The sequence below is a fragment of the Ilyonectria robusta genome (genome assembly GCF_021365365.1).
Source record: "Ilyonectria robusta strain PMI_751 chromosome Unknown BGZ61scaffold_22, whole genome shotgun sequence".
Lineage (NCBI taxonomy): Eukaryota > Fungi > Ascomycota > Sordariomycetes > Hypocreales > Nectriaceae > Ilyonectria > Ilyonectria robusta.
In genome coordinates this window covers 413,582-433,806 of record NW_025764456.1, presented here as the reverse complement: position 1 = coordinate 433,806, position 20,225 = coordinate 413,582, and the positions used below count along the sequence as shown (strand labels likewise).

The following is a 20,225-nucleotide window of genomic DNA, read 5'->3' as shown; positions in this document are numbered from 1 at the left end:
GTAATTTACAATATGCCACCACCTCTATCCTTACCAACATCAATCAGAAGATGCCATCATCTAGTTTACAACGACCTTGCGCAGGGTCCGGACACGGACGGGTCCCACCAGTCCATATGCCTGCCAGTCCACAGCGGTATAAAAATCCGGCACAGCTGGGCCAAGTCCCATGTTTTTCACCCAGTCGACTCTCGTCTTCACAGCGTTAAACAAGGTGCTGGATACCTCAACCTTTACAGTGTTCTCTCCCCTCACGACAAACTTGGATATGTCAACCTCGGCATCCGAGATATCCACTGCCGGGAGCTCCTTGCCGTTAACCCAGGCCCGAAGGGTGTTCAAGACAGGGCCAAAGTTGATCAACGTGGCTCTCTTATCAGACTCGAGGACGGTGTCCTGAGAAAGGGTGAAGTTGGCAGTGTAGATACCAATACCCGAGACATTCTGTGCGGCGGGAATCTTTGACCAAGGAACAAGGGTGTCCTGAGATCCAAGGCGCATCACTTCGATTTTAGAGTGGCTGTCCGAAGTATTCGAAGACGGCACCCAAGATTCCAAGGTTAGGTCCCAAGGGCCTACGTCGAGTTTCAGCAGGCCCTTTTCACCGTTCAAGCTTGGCACCTTAACTGTCTTGCTGTCGGAACGCGTGAGGGTTGCGTAATTGCTGTCGTTGATCAAAGCCACAACCTGGCTCTTCTCTCCAAGCTGAATCTTCTCAACATTGGCCGAGTGCGACACCACGTAGGTGCCTTCTTTCTGAGCTGCAAACGCAAAGATTGCGGTCTGCATCTCCTTGAGGGTAACAGAAACAGTAATTCCTGCCTTTGACCGTTTGTAGGTCAGCCATGGGTGCTGCTCGCCTGTCCATGCATTCAGTTTGAAGGGTGTCTTATCCTTGCCGACGTTGAAGGTCAGGTCGTAGCTGGCCGTCGAGCCCTTGTTATAGAGATAGACAAGCTCTACGTTCTTGGAAGATCTCCAAACTGAGTACAAGTTTCCCGAAGACTTCTTGGACTCAACAGACACTCGGGGTTTGACATCGAGGGCTTGTAAAGCGGCTGCCAGTGACTGCTTGTCTTTCACCATCTTAACATTCGAGTATTTAGACAGAGAAGCCATGCTCTGGGTAACTGTCTTCTGTCCAACGGTACCAATAGTTGTGTTTGGCAAGCCGCCGTGAAAAAGAATTGGGAGACCCTGCTTGGCGAACTTGAGAACCTTGTCGGATGCCTCAGCTGAGATGTAGGTCTGGTTCCAGAAAACCAAAGCTCTGTAAGCAGGACCATCGGGGGCAAGGAGTTTATCCGAAGCCTTTGCTTCGCGAGAGGCCAGGTTGGTCGGTCCTAGGTACTCGTGTGTGAAACCTATTCAGTCAGCTCTGTGATAGGATCTGAGGTAGGGCAATGAGCAGGATCTGCCTACCTTCAGCTCTCAGATCGGCCCCATCATAAAATACACCAGCAGTCCAGGGCTGCTTAAACAGGTAGAACGCAACATCCCTCTTCACAGTTCCCGCTTGCAGCACAACTTGGTTCCTGGCCGTGTACGCCATGGTTTGGTTCATGTGCGTCCAAGCCGGCTGGCGAGGGCTCCAGAGCTCACTGTAGACGTACTGGAAGGGAGTGTAGCCAGGCCAGGTTGCATTGTACTCGCCACCGTATTGCATGCCGTGAAGCATCATAGAGTTGACGCCGCCAGCAAACGCATCTCGGAACAAGTTAACGAGAGATGGGACTGACTGGCTGTACGCGCCGGTCTGGACCGCGCCAACTTCCGTAGAAATGACGTTGCGGCCGCCGAGGTGCGCTGCACCCACAAACTGGAGGGATTCATCGATTGTAGGGAAACCGACGGACTCGAGTTCAGGAACTTCTACAACAGGAACATCTCCTGACTGCCAAAGGGTCAGGTATATCCGATATGTTTTGGTTTGGTACGTACCATGTCAAGGGGCAAGTTGTACGCAACCTGGCAGGAGTGGCTCATTCCTAGGGACTTAGCCCATGCGTTATACGCTTCGAGATACTCGATGTAACCTTCGTTGAGAGTTTTGCGGTAGTCTTGAATGTACTTGTCCTGGGCAGATGCGGAGGAGCTGAGGGCGTAGGTCTTGTTGTACGGCGGACTGTAAAGTGTGAAGGAGTTGGATTGGTGGAACATCAATGGTAGATACTTGACCGGGCTGTAGCCTCGACTCTTCTCGAAACGCGAGATGAAATTAGGCGTCCACCACAGGGCGGCTTGCATCTCCATGCTGTCTTCCCAGGCTATCATAGAGTTAGACATTGCGGCGGAGGGTGAGATACTTCGGGTCTACTTACTGTGCTTCCCGGCAGATTTCAGCAACTTCTTTACCTCAGCATCAAGTAGGTTATTCTCCCAAAACTGAGTGACGAGCTTCGCACCGTCGGCGCTGAAGTGATCCGTTGTCCAAGATCCGTTCGCGATTGCACTGTCAGGGTTCGCCACTCCATTACAAGAGCGCTGATTCGTGTATCGCTCGTAAAGCGCGAAAAGAGTGTAGTTGTTATGGCCAGAAGGGGCCTTCCATGTCAGTTTTCCATTGACCACGGACTCTGACAGATCCTCGAAGCTCGACTCGTCAAGCACCGCGGTAGATAGGGAGCCTTTCCCGGGCACAACTATCACAGTCGTAGAGTCAGACATGAAGAAGATTAGCGTGGGCGAGGGAGCCTACCTGACTTCACACCCGCGGCAACCACGCCAACTAATTGATCGGGACCAAACTCCTCCTGGTCGTGCATGTATCCGCTCAAAAAGTTGAACTCACGGTGTGCCTTGGGGATGGAGCCCTTGAAGACTTTTCCACCCGCAACAGTAACGTCGCCGTACACGAGCTGCATAGCCAAGCCTGGCGTCAGCGGCTCGACTGGAACGCCTTGCCCCTGACTGGCTCCGAGGGAGAAGTCGAATCGTAGACCACTATCCTTCGCTGTCTTGAGCGCGTTGACAAATACTTGCTTGAACGCCGGAGTTCCAAATCCGTATTCATCCCAGGTGTTGGTGGGGAATGAAGAAGGGTCCCCGAAACCGTAATTATAAAAGGGCAAGAATTGCAAACCGCCTGCACCGACTTCTTTGAGGGCACGGATGTCGCTCGCCACAGTGGCGATGTCGACTGAAGCATCTGGGAGCCTGCAAAGCAGCGGTTAGCGACACGGCCAACAGTCATAGTTGGCTGAACAGGATACTTGCCAGTATCTGAACTGCGGACAATGGTCCCTCGTTGGCGAGTTGAAACCAGGCAAAATTGAGGAATCGGATGCAGCAACAGTCGTCAGCACTGACGTTGCGGCGAGAAGTAGGGACAACACCATGGCTGGTGTTTGGTATCAATCTGTTGACCAAGCTTGTGACTGGTTCAGACAGGCACAGCTTGAAGAATTCGGGGATTGAAGTATAGAGGGAGAGGGCCAGAATTTATACGAAATTCAGAGCCCACCACGGTTCAGGCCTACAAAGAAGCCTTGGAAGTCGCCACACATTATCCCGAAGCGAGCCAAAGGCGGGGTGCATTAAACTGCCATCTCGTTGCATTTCGCCACGGATCAAGGAGACACTTCACCCGGAGGAGACTCCGTGTGGGTACTACTGCGTTTAGCATGCAGGCATCATGAGTCACTAGTAGCTCGCTTGAGGCCGTAGAAAAAGCTTTACAATTAGCCAAGAGCTGCTGTTCCATATAACACAAGGGACTTGTTAATTTCGAGCACAGTCCATATGGGCTTGCTTGGCTTAAACGGAGACAGGAGTCCTTCTCCTATTTTCTAAAATGATGTGGACATACATTCAATCGGTGAAGAATTCTAAGGTTCAAATTAGTGGACGTCATACTCGGTGCGAGTACGCGGTCCCCAAGCTGTTGGGACCGCGCATTCGTTTTGAAACTACGCTGTAGTTGTAATATCGATCCGAAAAATCTCGATGTTGCCTGCTGACCAGAGGCCTCCGAATTCGAGTGAGGGGGCATGGGGCTATATGTTTCTACGAATTATCTCGAAGGAATGACCTAAATCAAATCATCATTGCCATTGCAGCTGTGAATTGACAATACCCGAAAGCATGATGGACGAGGCGGTCTCAGCTAGATGTTATAGGGTAGTGATTTGTAGTACTCGTGGGAGTCGTCGACCCATCGAAATTGGGCCCAAAGAACGACGTGATAGCATCATCTTCGCGGTCAAAGCAGGTATGACAAGCGGTAAGGGTATCTTCGCCGCAGTGGTAATGGAATGACGTCTGGAAATCACGAAGGCGAGTATGCTAGAAGTGGCGGAGGTTTTCTCCTCGCCTAATTCGGCCCAATTACGGAGGCTACTAATAACGGCGGAGGCAAGGATCTAAAAGTTCAAGGTTTGATTTGCGGGGAAATGACAGGGGAACCTGTAGCATGAAAGCGGACCGAGATCGTTCGTATAAACTCGTATAAAACCCGAGCCGGAAAGTTCCACTACATTGCCTCATTCACCCTGAACTTTGGCGAGAGGTGGGAGCACAGAACTGAACGTAGAATAGCTGAGGATTGTACGTGAACGACGCTCCAGACTAGATGCAATCGAGTAGGCTCGAGACCAGGTGCATTGTATTTACCGGACGTGTGCGTGCGGCGCTCATTTGAAAGGCAACTATCACATCTACTATATCCATGATCGCAAATAAACCCCAATGTCACGTCGGTATTGTAAAGGCCAAGCAGATTTCAATTGTTGATTGAGAAGTGTGCAAACCTGTCCAGATAATGTAGATATTAAAAAATATATGCTTTCAGAGCTGTCATTGCCAGGATTACAGTCTATCTCTCCTCCACCATTGCCGTAAGCTGGTAAAAAGCCAGTTGCACCGCCGCATCATCGATATGACTTGCTTCCCGAGCCATCAACAGACTATACCGCCCTTCTTCTCGCATGGCCTTTCTTATTGACTTTCGTGTATCCCGCCGCACAGTCTCCCTCACGCTCTGATACAGACCCTGACCAGAGAATGCTACGAGCCCTACAACACCAGAGGTGAGCTTAGTTCCCATGTTCAATAGCCCGATGCCCGCTCCCTTGGCTGCTCCTAATGCCCCGTCCTTCCTCGCGCCCTTGATAGGCTCCATTACTATTCCTCCAACCCCTTCAACAATGCCATGGCCAAAGTTCTTCCCTGCGACAATACCCCCGGATTTCCAGTCCGTCACGACTCCAGGCTCGTACACTTCTCCCCCGTAAAGCCGCGGCGCATTGCGCATCCCCTCGGTCACTGCGAGTGGCACATCTAGCAGCGCCCCTTTGTAATAATACTTGAAGAAATTGCCAACCCCGGATGCCGAGCCAGCCACTGCTGCACCAACCTCTCCGAGGACCCGTTTCTGTTTGCCGCTTTTTCCGGTACATGACGTTCAGGGACTTCTAGGGCAGCGGACCGCCCGTATAAAGTGTCTTCAGAAGGATCGGACGCAGCATCGCCGTCGGGTTTTGAGCGTGTGGTTTCTTTATGCGCTGATGCTCGGTAAATGACTTCCGCCGGCTTGCTTATAATGTCGGCGGCCGAGGTTATCAAGTTCGTGGTCGTCGTGGCCAGAGTAGATGCCGTCGCTGTGACAGGGTCCCATCGCCGGAGCGTAATGTTGATCTCGCGGCTCTTGTACCTAGAAAGAAATTAGACGGGGGACACCTATCACTGATCAGATAGACTTGCTGTCGTAAATCTGCCTTTTCAACCGCTGAATTGCATAGCAACAGCTCCGCGGCAGCCTTCGACAGCTTTAAGCATCTCCCACGCTTGTTATACACCCAAGATGCCGGAAGATTCGGTAGCAGACTGCATCGCATCGTGTCAAGGGGCAAGTTGGCATGGAACGAGGCCACGGCACGACTGACGCCAGGCTCCGATCTCATCGTCTCTGCAATCGTGTTCGCAGCAGACGAAGCTTCGGGCGAGAAGCAGAATCTGATGGCTTCAGCGAGGTTTTGGCTGTCAAGTTGCTTTTGCGGAATTGATGGCGGGCCTGCGCCGGCGGAAGAAACCATTGCGCCCCAAAAAGGCTGGCTAGAGAGATGTTAAGAGGCATATATCGTCGACTATATGGGGTACTTACTCGCCAAAGAAAGGCACAATAACAGTCGGTCGCCCATTCGCAAGCCCGCATGCTGTAGTACCAGCTCCCCCATGGTGAACCACGGCTGCGACGTGTTGGAAGAGCCACTCATGAGGGCAGTCGCCGAGGTAGAAGATGTCGTCATCAGCCGGCTGGTTTTGGCCTAATTTGCTCCAGCCTTTCGATATAATGGCACGAACACCTGTTTTCTTGACTGCTGCGACAATTGTCTCGGTGAGCTTGTCCGGGTCATCGACGACAATGCTTCCGAACCCGATGTAAATGGGAGGCGGCCCTCGCTGCATGAACTCTCTGAGCTCGGGATCGGGACAGTAGTCGGGAGTATCGCGAAAGAAGAAACCACACACGTCTGTGCAGTGTTAGCATGAGACTTCGTAGGGAAATAGATGGACAGTGCCTATGTGAGGTGCCCAGTCTGAAGGCTTGGGTATCAGCACAGGAGACCAGCAGTAAGTAAACGGTATGTTGAGCGTTTCTATCAATCCTGGACCCTCGGAGAATGGCACTGGCTCTAAGTCGAGGGTGTTTCTCCAGGCATTTACCACATCTCCGAGTCTGTATCCGGGGGTCAGCATCATTTCTTGTGTCCGGCGTTGGCAACCCACCCTTGCCAGGTCAACCATTCCACAGCCATATAAGACACGTAGTTTGCTGCTCCCGGTGGTATGCCCGAGCTTTTGTCACTGAGGTTTGCTAGTGGATGGCAAAACGCTCGTGTCCTCGTCCAGGGCATGGTAAACATCATATGCAGCGGAATTCCTAGTGCTTGAGCACAGTGAACGTGAGCGAAGCTTGGCGGGTTCGCGATGATGGCCTCCGCCACGAATGGCTTCCCTGTTGTTAAATCAGGTTCAATGCAAGACATCCAACAACCGTGGAGTATCTCGGCCACCATCTTTCTTTTGCTTTGCACGTCACCAGCACGCAAGCTCTGCATACTTGGCATTAACCCTGGGTTCTTGACCATGTACGCCATCAGCTCCGCCGGATCGCCACCAATAGAGAAGAACTCAAGGCCAGCTTTCTGCACGAAATCTTGAAACGCTCCATGAGTTGCGATGCGAACGCGATGACCGTATTTTTGAAGCTCATTCCCGAGTGCTATAAAAGGCTGGACATCGCCCCGGCTGCCAACAACTTGAATGACGATGTTGAGACGAACAGACCATTCCGCTGCCTGGCTGTATTTGGGTGGGGGCGCTTCTGCGCTCTCCTCTTCGCGGTTATGAAGGGGGACAAGGAGAGAAAGCCTTCGACAGAGTTTCGAATCGAGATTGATCTCAACGCGGCCGTCATCCGCTAGCCTCACGTCAACTTCATACACCACCTACTGTCTTGATCCGACCCAAAGGATGGGTAGAAATACCTGTTGTGGTATTAGAGTGAATTATCTCCTGTACCTGTGATTGCGCGTGTTCTACAGTGTTCCCACGGCCGCCGTAGAGGTCCACAATGTCGGATGCGGTCATTGCATCGTCGAAACCGGACATGGCATCCGAAGTCGCAAATATACCTCTTTAGATGGTCTAAAGTAAAAGATGGTGACAGGCTTTAAAAAGACTCTAGCATGGAAAAGAAGAGGTATTCCTGGGACTGAGTGCTTAAAAACCTGAGCCCGTTCTCTAGTACGGCAGAGGAGAACATCCATGCACGAGTACGCTAGCGTACCTTGCATTCTCCAATCTTTAGCAGTGACTTGCTGATCTAACGGGTTTCGATTTTGAAGCCTTGGCCGTCGCATGGGGACTCGGAGTGCCCCGTATCTCGCTATTGAATTCGGATTAAATCATGCCCGACATTGGTCGTTGAAGAGCCACACCACCACGCAAGGCATACTTAGACCCGAGGCGCAACTGAGGACCAGTTGAATGCCTTCACAATTGGGTATGTGCACATAATTGCCATCGCGGACCTCCCGAAAGAGGATCACTTGAAACAATGGAGTCATGTTCCAGTCGGAATGACAGGGGTATATCTGTGCGTTACGGTATCACCATTGCACCCACAGTTACGTCGGGGGCAATCCCCAAGGCGGAATCACGTCTAAGTTAGCGGTGCCACTCCGGCAGCATCCATAAATTGACCGAGGGCTCGTATAGCTTCGTTCAGTCTCGTTTAACCTCGCTCTTTAGCTTCATGCCCCCCTTCATCCTCGTTCATCACCTGCGTCTCTCGCCACCACTCGCTCCCTTTCCCAATATTTCTCTTCGTGAACCCTTTGTTCTTCATTTCACTGTTACAAACGGGTATCACCGTATCACACAGCCTCTGGTGGGGCTCTTGTTCAGCCACCTCGACTCTCAAACCCATGCGCAAATGGCGACCCTTGACGAGGCGCTGGATAATGAGGGCGGCAAACGCCGCCGGTCGCATAAGAAATCAAAAAGGGGCTGTGGTGATTGCAGGAGACGGCGAGTGAAGGTGAGTTTTGGCCTATCAAATGCTGCCTTGTTATGCAAACCAAATCTTCTCCACTGCGATTGAGGCTGGGTGATTCAAGCTCATACTGTAGCATACTAATCTACTGCGGTAGTGTAGTGAGGAAAAACCCAGGTGCCAGGCCTGTGTCCGTCGTGGGGTCCAATGCCAGTATCCCACCAAAGCTCAATGCCCGTCTGTGGGACTATCTCCATCTTCAACACGTAGTGCTGAAACCTCACCTGGATCATCGTTGATACAACCCGCAAGCGAGGAGTTTAGTATCTCAAACAATGCGAACTTCCCATCCATCACCGATCCAGCACTGCTTGAGTTCAGTTCTCCAGATCTTCGCTCGACCACCTTTGGAATCCACGACATGGCCCTCCTTCATCACTGGACGGTTTCGACCAGTCTTGCCATGTATCAGAATTCCAACATATTTATTTGCTGGCAGATCGTTGTTCCTCAGTTAGCATTTAGCCATGCATTCGTGATGCAGGCTATGCTTAGCCTGGCTGCTCTACACCTTGCATATCTCAATCGACCAGACAAGACGACGCACATGACAGATGCAGCCCACCACCACACCCAAGGCCTACATGGCTTTCATGAAGCTCTTGGCAGTATGAACAGCGGAAATAGCGACGCTCTGTTCATATGGTCCGTATTAAATATAATTTATGTGTTTAGCATATCGGGGCGACTAGGCGACAAAATCGAGAGCGTCTCGGGCCACATCAGCCGCAAAGATCGCATCCTGGGCGTTGAATGGATACCCATGATGCGAGGTATTGACGCCGTCCTACAGCCAACTTATAAGGATGTGAAATCAGGCCCATTGAGTCGATTCCTGTGTCTGGGCAACTGGGATCAACTGGACCCTGATAAGAGTCCAGATGCTGATGATGAGCACTTCTGTCGCATCCGAAGCACATGGGAGCGAGGTGTGGATGCACAAACCTATGACGAAACCCTTCAACTTTTAAGAAAGTGTCGCCTATTTATCCGGCAATTTGAGAAATTGGACGGCGAGGCTCCGACGGAATGGGGATTCAATAGCACATGGGCAGGACCATTCACGTTTGTTCATTTTGCTCCTCAGGAATACCTCACTTTATTACAACAGAGGCAGCCCCCCGCACTTATTCTATTTGCCTTCTTCGGCGCCCTTATACATGCCATGAATGATTGTTGGTTTATGGATGGATGGGGTCAAGATATTGTGGAGGCCATCGACGACTTATTGGGGAGATATTGGAAACCTTGGATTTCATGGCCTGTCAGGGTTGTTGGCTTGTAGACATGACGAGGTATTCAAGATATAGTAGGAATTTAGGGAAGAGAGTGTACCGAATCATTTGTCGGAAGATCTAATGAAGAATACATAGGTGAATGAAAGCCAGCTTTCGTCTACTCTGAAACCGTATTTCTCCTTGAGTGGTAAATGAGTAAATGTGTTAGAGTGCAGTGTCCTCAAGAAGCTCGCCCCTTGGTATATCCAATCCACTGATCAAGCATTGGATCCCAAACGTTCGTGATGCGCAGGAAAGACATCCATAGTATGCCCATGCTTGTATTGCCTTGCGCCAAGAATCGATGTGATCTCAGCAGGATGAATCCAGTTGAACAAAACCATAACAAGCAACATCAATGTGGCATCGAAGATATATAGGTAAATCTCGTGTCTAAGCAGGTATCCATCAAACCCCTGTAGATACTCAACAGCCCTGAACACAGACCGCACCATGATGAGCATGCTGCCGATATAAAGGGCGGTCATGTGCTTCCTCCATGGAACGCCACTGTTGGAAAGACTAGTCGGGGTTGTTCGAATGGATTTGTGGAATGAAATCGCGACGACGATGAAAATTCCAAAGCAAATGAGTTGGACGAAGAGGCCGGCGATGATTACCTTGGCCCCGCTCTCCAAAGCCTCGAGCGTGCCCGAAGCTTGGTAGCCACCACCTAAGAGTCTGACATCAGTATGTAGTTTCCAACGGAATTCATCGATATAGCATTACCTCCGCCTTGAAGAAAGAAGGAAAAAAGATCTCCAAAAACGAAGATTTTAGTCAGCCACTTCTTAGGGATCATTACATGCCTCTCGCCATCAACCATGATGACGATCCTAGCAAGCTCCATGTATATTGTGGCGGCGAAGAGAGCAGGTGCGACAAGAAGAAGGATGGACTGTATTATATATGGCCCGAGAGTCCAGTCAGGACTCTCCTGGCCAGATTTAGCTCGACCTGCGTATCCGACAATTTCGACTGGAAGTCGTTAGCCCTGTCTTGATCGTCCGGGTTATGGGTTTCAACGTACACAGGCCACCAATCGCCAGTGGAATAAGAAACCAACATCGTCCCCGGAACAATTGCCAGAAGTGAAAGAGCGTAGTCCCGAGGAAAAGAATCACGAAGATGACGCCGCCCGCTATCGTCGGATCGTAGTGATAGAGCTTGAATCCACCACCGTCACTAGCAGCAGCGTCGTCTCGGCCGTGTAGAAACATGTTGTAAATTGGTTGATGGAAGGAAGAGGGACTCAAGGAGGAGCCGGTCGTCAAGAGTCGAGATCAGCGTTGATTCCGGTAAGCGAAATGCTTTCGGGCGGTAGTGTTCGCTGCGGAGGAAATTGGTTGGAAATGAATGTAAAGAAGCAATGAAGTGCAATGAGCGGTGATTGATAAAGACAATTTTAGAGGGGACAGACAAGATAGACTAGAGAAATGAAGGTGTGGAACACTCCCAGACACCGGTACTTAAATGCTTATTTTCAACAACTGCATCAAGGTTCCATCCTTTCTTCAGCATTTCTCAGCCCCATCGCCGAGTATGCCTTGTGAGCCTATTTTTGGACATCGCTTTCGGACCGCGTAATCGTACAATCCGAGTTGGACAGCGCCAATGTCTTCAAATTCTCAATCTGGCTAGTGTTCGCCGCTGCACTGGTGCCGCCCCTGAGCTCGTTCCATATTCGTTTAATGATCGTTTAACCTCGTTTAGACTCGTATCCAGATCCGCTCGCACACCGACCAGTCCCCGACGCCGTGAGTTCTGTGTCAAGATTCTGGACCTTGTGACAGCCGGACAATGCCTAACTCTCAGCTGCATCGAGATTTTCCCCTTATTTCCTTATCTTTTGACCGAAATCCCCCAACACTCTGCCGTGAAATATTGCTTTGCATGACAGACCTATTTTCCTATGCCCACACATATCCTCTCGGGCCATGTGTTTTGCGGCGTTGTTTGCGCCATGGGACTGTAATATGTTGAATTACTACAAAGCCCTAACTCGGCAATCCACACCAGAAGCGCGTTTCCAACTTCCCATAGCCATCGGAAGCCTGGACAAAAAGCTGGGTCAAGGTTCTCCCATTCTAAGTCTTGGAAGGGCTGTATCCTTGAGAGAAAAGTGAAGGTCAGTACTTCAAAGAGTGCCAAGCACGATCCCAATATCCATTATCTTAGCCATTGACGGCGCTGGTGCGATAAGCAAAGGCCTTAATGGTTCAATTGCACGAAGCTGCGACAAACGTTCCAATATTGATCGGTTACCCCCACAGCATGCTCTGAAAATTCTCAAGGATGCAGTTAACCCCAGTGTTGGCGTGGTTCTCGTTGACCCCGAACTGTTTTGTGCGTATTAGACCGCAACATGCTCGACGGTCTCAATGTCTCCGATATCGCAGAACGTCTGGGGGAAAAAATTCATCGTATGGCTCTCGAAGATGGATGCCTTAAGAGAGAAATCCTCGCCCTCTCAGCGCCACACTTGGGACATTATCAGCTGGACTAGGTTGCCCTCGCTTCAACACTTCCATAGCCAGCACCGGCAGTACTGAAATTGAAGACGATGCTGCTGTCAGTAGCAACATAAAGGGCCTCTATCTCAAACACACTTTTTGGCAGAATTACTAAAACACAAGGCCAGATACATGATCAGGCACAAAGATCAAATGATGAATTCTTTGTCCCACGAAGGTTGAGGGGGAATATTCTTGGCAATTATTCAAAGTAATGAAATGAGTGTTGTGAACGAGACGGGACATATTTCGCTGTGCTACCAGGCTTAGAACGGCTAAACTGTCGAATTAGGTGGTTCTATCTTGCATACAACTATTTAAAATGGATAAAAAGATAGCAATTGTGGAGTGTTGGAAATTCCCGGTTCTAGAGCTTAAATTGATTGAATCTCAGTTGTATAGATACGGCACCCCAGTCATAATTTTATAGCTGTATTCAGTTAAAATGAGTAACAGTAAATAGATCTTTATTTACAAGCAGAATACCCAAAGCTAGCACCTTCTCCCTTTCCTGCTCCTTGGTCTTAGATAGACCAATCTACCGCACCTTACGTTGAACAAACCCAGGGCCAGCCCTTCACACTATAGCAGAGTGCAGGACATTGGTTTATTAATTCTCCTTGAAAGTACGGCGTGGTCTCTTACTAGACGTTTCTACCTCCCACTCCTTTCTTTCAACTCTCTTTCTGGAGGTGTCATGGCCTTTCCGTTGCGTGGTATTTCCAATGGCGGCGTTGAGAGAGGCTTGAAGGCGATCCATAGGAAAATTCGCGTCATAGGCAAGGGCAAGGATCTGCTGAGCAATCTCCATGAGTTCATTGGCTTGGCTGGGGGACGCTGAAACGTTGAAGGTCTTCTCTAATTGCGCAAAGAATTGCACAACGGGATCCTCGTCTTCAAAAAGCGGCGCATGAAACCGAGTGACATGTCCTTCTGTACTGCGTCTGCGAAAGGTAGCACCATGGCGGATGAATGAATCCAATACGGCGAGATATGCAGCCTGAATCTCCTTCGCCTCACCAGCCGGCGAGAAGACTTGGTAGGAAAAGGAAAGCAAAATTTCAAATGCACTTGATGAATCCACGGACAATCTTGCGTTGGGGTCGGCTCCATGTTCGAGGAATACTTGGACTAAGCCGTCCACGAACGCGGCGCGGAATCTGGGCACATTTCGGAAGGAATTCGCTGTGTTGTCTGGAAGTATCTTGGATAAGAATTCCTGCCATACTGTTCTCAAACCCCCCAGCATCAATTGATTGGGATCATGGCCGTTTTGGAGAAGACAGGTCAACTTCTGCGATGCTTGTTCTGGCCAGACGTTGCAGGGAAATGCCGGGAAAACAGCTTTCCACAGAGCAGGTTGATCAAAGCCTGAGAAGTAGACCGGGCACCCCGGAAGCTTTCTTGACAAATATCCTAACAAGGGCATGTCCAAGACAATCTCTTTAAACAGAGTGTCTAAGCTGTTGATCTCAAAGGCTTTGGTTAGTTCCTTGTGGTTGAGAAATTTCAGGGAGACAGATGACATGAGAGTGGAGACTGTATAATCCATATCGTCGATGACGTTGTCAAGCGCAGTTTTGTCCACAGAAGTCTCCATCTCGGCGGCAACTGCATAGCAAAGGGCTTTATGTATGCCGCGAGCTAGCATTGACTCATATAGTGAGCCGTTTTCGAATCCAGAAGTGGATATGCTGATAGAGAATTCGCCGTCGTCGATGCCAGCCGACTTGATCCAGGGAACGTGAGCTTCTAGAATTGCAAGACTGGGACTGAACTTATGACTTGACTGGGTACGGAGAAACTCAATCATATCCTGGGTTCTCAAGAAGTCTACCAGAGTTCTGTGAAGGAAATCAACCTGGCCTAGGAAGTTCGGTTCAAGAAGGCCTCGGCATATGCCGTTCAGACGTCGGATAATTTCTTCGCGACGAAACCGTAGAATCTCCCCGCCGTTTTCATAGCCTGGCATATTAATTGCGCAGCCAATCTCCACATCATCGATGTCGTCGTGGAAACTATATATGACGGCATCCAAAGGCCCCTTGGCATAGAGAGCTATTTGGAGAGTTTCTGCCATCCTCTCTCGATAGATTGAAGGCACCGATTCCAGGATCGCCTTGAAGAAAGGTTCCAAGTCCGAGGAAAGCTGTCCAGCATTTTCCTCAAGTGCGAAAAGCTATCGCCATTGGTCAAACCCTCCCTCAACAGCCTAGTCATGATAGAAACCCAGAGAAATACACCTTGAGACCGGTCGGCAATGCATTCAATGAGTTCCTCGGCTCGCCTAGACTGGGTTTGCAGGACTCTCCAGCGCGGGTGCTCAGATAAACGAGATCTGGCGAATCGGAGGATATCAAGTCTGGTCAGATCGTGGATATAGAGCTTGCGATGAGCTTTTTGGCCGAAACTGTCCTCAAATATGTTCCAGGGCCGACTTGAGAGACACATCTTGACATTTGGAGCATGGAGCTTTGCGATCAAAGCCTCGCAAAAGTCCATCATGTCCAGGTTGGCGCTCGGAATTTCGTCAAGACCATCAATAAAAAAACAGAATTTTCGATCTGTCAGGTTTTGCAATGGAATTGCCTCTAGTGTCGACCAAAGCTCTGGAAGAGTCCACGCAACTTGGTCGTTCTCATTGCTCAATGTCCAACGAGACTCGCAGGCAGCTTCGATGAGATCTGGGCAATGTCGGAAGATTTCGTAAAGCAGATTCTGGAGCAGGCCTTGTTGCGACTTTTGCATCTCAGTCCCTGGACTCCATAGGTAGTGGCTGGCTATTATCACCGGAAGCGGGTGTGACCACTGGGCTAGAGCTGAACAGGTCGTTGGGTGATCTGCCAGAAACTTCATGAATGTCGATTTGCCGGACCCTGGCTTTCCTGCCACCCAAAAGTGTTCTTGGCCATTAATGAGCCAATCCAGTAGGGCACTGGATTCCCCTTCTTTGTTGGGCTCAAACACCCACTGAAATGTTTCTCGGTGAGCAATGGGTATGCTGACATGTCTAACCTTTTGATTCTCAAAACGGAGGCTGCGCAAGATGGACATCTCCCGACCAACTTTGCGCTCTGAGATTCCAAGTTGCAGCATTGAACGCTCCAAACGAGACAGCTGCGTGGGTAGAGAGTCTGTAGGCACTGAAGTGCCCTCTGACCCTCGTTGTCGTTCGATGAGCGTCTGAAGCATAGACTCGATGGATTTTATCTGGACGCTCTGCTGAATGCCGAGATACTCACTTTCTTTCTTCAGCTTTACCAATTCTCGAAGATAGATGTCGTGATAGATACTAATGCATTGTTAGAAGTAGTAGCGACACTTCCGTATTGAGTGACTTGCTTCGATATGTTGCACATTTGTATCGTCACTAGTCTTTGCAACCTCTCCAGGCTGTCCTCAACCTGGGCAATCTCGTCTCGTTTCCAAAATAGCTTCAAGACCGCGCGAAAACAGCTCCAACGGGAGCCGGGGTTGCTGGTGGCCTTGATTTTCCCAACGATTGTGAGTAGTTTGCTGCAATCGGAGTCACAAGTGTCCAGCAAGTTTCCCAGTGACGCATAGGAATCCTGTAGAGTTGAAAACGGATTCTCTGTAGCCAGGTCCTCGTCAAGTGAACCCAGAAAAATGGTCGTCGGGCTCCATTCGCCCTGGGAATGGATCGACCTGCTAGGCTCTTTTATGTGTGCAGCCTTTTTAGCTGCGTTGCTCACATTGAGACTGACGGTTTTCAGCTTCAAGTAGATGTTCTCGAGACTCATAATCTCAGAGGAGTCGCTCGTCGCGGAATTGCATAATGTGACAGTACTGGTCAGGATTTTGGAAGTGATTGTGATGAATTGGACTATAGCGGCGGCAACACCGAGTGCGGACACTGGATCCATGGTGCCAACTTGTGGAAGATGATAGAGCGTCCAAGGATGCAAAGAAGCCAAGCCGGCTGACAGTGAGGGATTTTTGAGTATACCTGTCCATCTCATTGGACTGTGAGCCTGTACGAAACCTCTGATTGATCGATATCCTGGCCTTAGTCAGGCGGCGTGTCAGATGACATAAAACGCCTCGCGAAAAAGAGGGGGCCGAGCCATCTTAGATGAAGACAATCAACAGATTCAGGATTCACACCGTATTGAGCATGAATCCCTGGATCGAATGTGTCGTACGCTATCCCACAAATGCTTTATGCTAAAGTAGCCTGAAGGTTATGGCTAGAATAATTCCAAGCCCAGTTATCCAAAGTACACATCGTGACACTCCATTTCACCCTCCATGACCCTACTAATCGAAGCTAGGTTCTGGGTACGTAAGGGCTATTGGGTCCTGAATCATCAAGGTGAAGTTGGGCAATGCCGTTCTTCTCTCATTTGCCTTGGCAATCAGTGCCACAACTGCCAGTTCGACGCCCCAAGCTACTGTCGGAAATTTCCAGAGGTGGATTTCACGGGAATTAAGTACGGCCGTCATTGATCCGAAGAATCCAAGCCAAAAGATCGGAGGCTCTTTTTTGGGTAATCAATATTTCCTCGATTCTGGCGAGTTGAAGAAACATCACTCCTGAACGTCGCAAAACTGGTAAGTGGCGAAGACGAGCTGGTGCTTCTAGCATCTCTTGGGTGCGGTTTTCTCGTTCGTTCTCATAAAACTTCGCTAAATCACCGGCTCCCTAATTCAGAATCGGGACGCTGATACCTTCATCAACATAGACTGGAGCTGACACCGTCACCGAAGTAGCAGCTGCGAATCCGAGTGACAAGGCCATTGCGATCGGCCTGGGGTGTTAGTCTCGCTGCAACAATGGCACGACAACTAGTCCTCTTAACGTTTTTTAATGTCCTTTGCATCAACATGCGGCTAATGTCATTATACAGGCTGTAAAACTCGAAGGGTGTCGTCGTACCATTGACGGTACTAGACCATATTCCCACCTGACTCAAAATGGCCAAGAGGCTTAGAGCAACCCATAGAATTGATACCTCAATTATTTCTGGCCTAGTGGATCAAATCAGTAGGATTACTGAAGGACCTGGCAGCACCACTACAGACGCGGCTGGAGTTGTGAAAGCATTGAGTTCACAGCTAATCAGGGCTGGATAATTTTGTCAGGAGTCGGCCCCGTATACGCATGTCACGAGATAATAATCATTCAGTATGTGGTGGCGAATGTTGAACCATGGCTTGTCACGAACTAATACAACATGTTGATGGTAGATCAGACTGGAAGTGGATATTGGGAAGCTTGGAGAAAGATGTATTCCCCAAACATGTTCGGATATTCCTGCCTTTAACGGGGGACAGTCGTAATGAAAGTGAAGCCTGCGACTGCACCGCCTTCTTTTTAATAATCCAAGTTACGCGTTGAGAAGCAAATCTCTGTCGGAATTATTTTAGTACTGTGTATGAGGAAACATTATTTCACAGGATATAAATATCATATGCTACATTTATGAAATCTATTAATGAATAAATATTATAATATAAATGAAATTTCCAAGTAATTTAAGGCATTAATTTTAAAAAGTAGAGTTCTACTACTTATTTGATACATAGAAAGATAAGTTATTTTTCAAATAAAGTCTCAGTATCAAATCGATAGTCAATCTAGAAAGCATAGTATAATTTCAATTCCACTCAATAGAATTACACGACTTTATAGGAACCGTATTCAATCCAATATCAAATCCTAGACTCGTCCTCATTTAATACCTCAAACAATAATTGTATATCTCAGAAACTCAACTGATGACTACTTCATTAGGCTGGCTCTCTTTTCCAACACCTTTGAGATAGCAGGTCTCTCTCTCATTCTCGTCAACCAAGCAGCCATATTAGGGAATTCCTCTGAAACCTGAACTTTATGCGCAAATACTCCTGGGACCGCCGTATTATACCACTGGAAAAACGCAAGAATGAACCATGGGAGAAACGCAACATCTGCATAGCTGTACTTTCCACCCACAAGGTATTCGGATCCCTCCAGAGCTCTGTTTAGCACTCCGCAAACCCTGCGTATCTCGTTCACATAGCGATCTTTGGCGGTTTCGACCTGTTCTGGGTGATATCTGTCGAACCAGATTGCCTGACCGAAATATGGTCCTTGCCCGGACATTTGAAAGTGCAGCCATTGCTTCGCATGAAAGTATTCGGCGGTACCAGGGGCGAAACTGATCTTGTTCGTCTTGTCGTAAGTTTCCACAAGATATTCGATGATAGCGCCGGATTCCCAAAGAGTTATGCCAGTGTTAGGGTCTTGAAGGGCAGGGACACGGCCATTGATGTTGATTTTCTCGAAGGGCGGTTTCTTCATGTCGGGGAAGTCGATGAGTTTCGTGTCGTACGAAATGTCGAGCTCTTCGAGCACAAAGGCCACCTTCCACGGATTGGGGCCGGCGATGGTGCTCCAAAGAGTCAAACGCTGCATCTGATCGGAAGGCATTTCAAATACTGATGAAAATTATTGGCTGAGGGCGGCTTTCAAACGATTGGCTCTTTTGAAAAAATATGATCACGAGTGGAAAGAGGTTGATTGTAGTTGTATTGTTATCTCTCTTTCGGTTGGGCGGAATGGCGGAACCTACTTATCTACTCTGCTCCATTAGCACCTCGATGGAATAGTGTAAAGAGCAGCCATTCAAAGTTGATACATCATTAGGAGCTGATAAATCAGTCAAAGCTGATAAATCATTCAAGGCTGACAAATTGTGAGGCTGATTCAAGACCGGTGGGATATCTGGGGTATCTGGACGCGCGCTTTTCTGCAAGTTGATTGTGGAGAAGTTGAACAGAGAAACACAACTCCATCGTGGTTATTTCCCCCTCTGCCAGGACCATCAGGGTTTAGTTAGAACCGGAACGGAGCCTTAAGGTTTCACTAGGGGATTGAACTTACTCGGATCAGTCTGGAGATAACACACCTAAAGTCCGGCCAATGACCGTCGAAGTAACCGACGGCCCCCCCTCGCAATGTCCGGATGGCTACTCCGTAGCCCCTTTGGTAATGGAATTTCCTCAGGTGTATTAGTAGACACAGAACGCTCCTTTTGTTTTCACGGACACTCTGTTGCTAGAACCGTGTGAGAGCTCCTCCAACTCTGACTATGCCAACGACCTTACACGCAGCCTCATCCTCGCACTCACATCAAGCATCGCTCAAGGAGTATCCTTTAGGAACAATCGAGCTGGGGAGTTCTGTTTGTTTAGCTGGATTTAAAATAGTCCCCCTGAAAAAAGGCGGCTTGATTGTACATAGCACAACGATCCCCTTTCTACTGTTGACCGCCTAACCCAACCAAGCTGGTGATTATCAGAGGTTTACAACCGCACCTCCTACGGCACGCATAGCGAAGCATCAGCGACTTCAGCGTCAGGTTTCGGGGAGAAGGCTCCCTCTGTACCAGCAACGCAACGTATTTGCGTTGCAATGTAATGTATCCGACGGGGAAATGGATCAGTCAGATTCACAGTTGAAACCACGGATTTTTAATTCCAAAAAGTCCTGTCTTAATAGACCAAGCCCAAAATAGATAAAGTTCACTACATGAGTTAGGCTGCTTAGTATAACCCACATACAGCAGAGACTGGGATGAATGTCGGTTAACTCTAGTTCACGTTTTGGGCTAGGACGTGGCCGGGGTAAGCGGGTCATCGGCCTTTGTTCGCGACGCGAGGAAAAAGCCGATGGGTTGGTACAGTGATGCGTTGCCTCTGCGCCTGGACTATGTACTACGCTGGTCCCCCCAAGCCATACGCAGGAAGAACGAGCTAACATCGCGACTGTTTCATGGTCGCCGGTTATCTTCTACGTGTCCACTGGTCCCTAACTCGCCGTCAACTTCTTATGTTTCCAGTCTCTTGTTGGGAGATTCCTTACCAGCATTTTCG

The 20,225-nt window shown here is 49.2% G+C and overlaps 6 protein-coding genes across 6 annotated transcripts; 1 reads left to right on the top strand and 5 right to left on the bottom strand.

Moving 5' to 3' along the window:
- Positions 1–60: 60 nt before the first annotated feature.
- Positions 61–3,338, bottom strand: BGZ61DRAFT_497491 (uncharacterized protein; the record flags this gene model as incomplete). The annotated part of the gene is made up of 6 exons (XM_046251165.1): positions 61–1,364; positions 1,423–1,894; positions 1,942–2,267; positions 2,322–2,642; positions 2,699–3,156; positions 3,310–3,338. 6 exons carry the CDS (start codon positions 3,336–3,338, stop codon positions 61–63), a joined length of 2,910 nt encoding a protein of 969 aa, XP_046099291.1.
- A 1,382-nt stretch (positions 3,339–4,720) lies between these two features.
- Positions 4,721–7,611, bottom strand: BGZ61DRAFT_497490 (uncharacterized protein; the record flags this gene model as incomplete). Its single annotated transcript, XM_046251164.1, has 8 exons — positions 4,721–4,748; positions 4,911–5,353; positions 5,395–5,643; positions 5,697–6,051; positions 6,101–6,470; positions 6,519–6,676; positions 6,727–7,420; positions 7,488–7,611. 8 exons carry the CDS (start codon positions 7,609–7,611, stop codon positions 4,721–4,723), a joined length of 2,421 nt encoding a protein of 806 aa, XP_046099290.1.
- Positions 7,612–8,437: 826 nt separating this feature from the next.
- BGZ61DRAFT_362619 (uncharacterized protein) lies at positions 8,438–9,842 on the top strand (the record flags this gene model as incomplete). The annotated part of the gene is made up of 2 exons (XM_046241377.1): positions 8,438–8,542; positions 8,655–9,842. 2 exons carry the CDS (start codon positions 8,438–8,440, stop codon positions 9,840–9,842), a joined length of 1,293 nt encoding a protein of 430 aa, XP_046099289.1.
- Positions 9,843–10,052: 210 nt separating this feature from the next.
- Positions 10,053–11,054, bottom strand: BGZ61DRAFT_362209 (RTA1 like protein-domain-containing protein; the record flags this gene model as incomplete). The annotated part of the gene is made up of 3 exons (XM_046241340.1): positions 10,053–10,507; positions 10,564–10,812; positions 10,865–11,054. 3 exons carry the CDS (start codon positions 11,052–11,054, stop codon positions 10,053–10,055), a joined length of 894 nt encoding a protein of 297 aa, XP_046099288.1.
- Positions 11,055–14,100: 3,046 nt separating this feature from the next.
- Positions 14,101–16,240, bottom strand: BGZ61DRAFT_105137 (uncharacterized protein). Its single transcript, XM_046236875.1, has 2 exons — positions 15,690–16,240; positions 14,101–15,639 (listed from the first exon to the last, which is right to left on the bottom strand). Exons 1-2 carry the CDS (start codon positions 16,229–16,231, stop codon positions 14,406–14,408), a joined length of 1,776 nt encoding a protein of 591 aa, XP_046099287.1. The 5' UTR covers positions 16,232–16,240; the 3' UTR covers positions 14,101–14,405.
- Positions 16,241–18,090: 1,850 nt separating this feature from the next.
- BGZ61DRAFT_497486 (putative glutathione S-transferase) lies at positions 18,091–18,780 on the bottom strand (the record flags this gene model as incomplete). The annotated part of the gene is made up of 1 exon (XM_046251163.1): positions 18,091–18,780. The coding sequence occupies one exon, from the start codon at positions 18,778–18,780 to the stop codon at positions 18,091–18,093; it is 690 nt and encodes a 229-aa protein (XP_046099286.1).
- Positions 18,781–20,225: the final 1,445 nt, after the last annotated feature.

Coding starts and splice junctions, on each gene's coding strand:
- BGZ61DRAFT_105137 (XM_046236875.1), bottom strand. CDS start 16,231: ATGGATCCAGTGTCCGCACTCGGTGTTGCCGCCGCTATAGTCCAATTC. Junction 15,640..15,689: donor CAAATGTGCAACATATCGAA/GCAAGTCACTCA, acceptor ACAATGCATTAG/TATCTATCACGACATCTATC.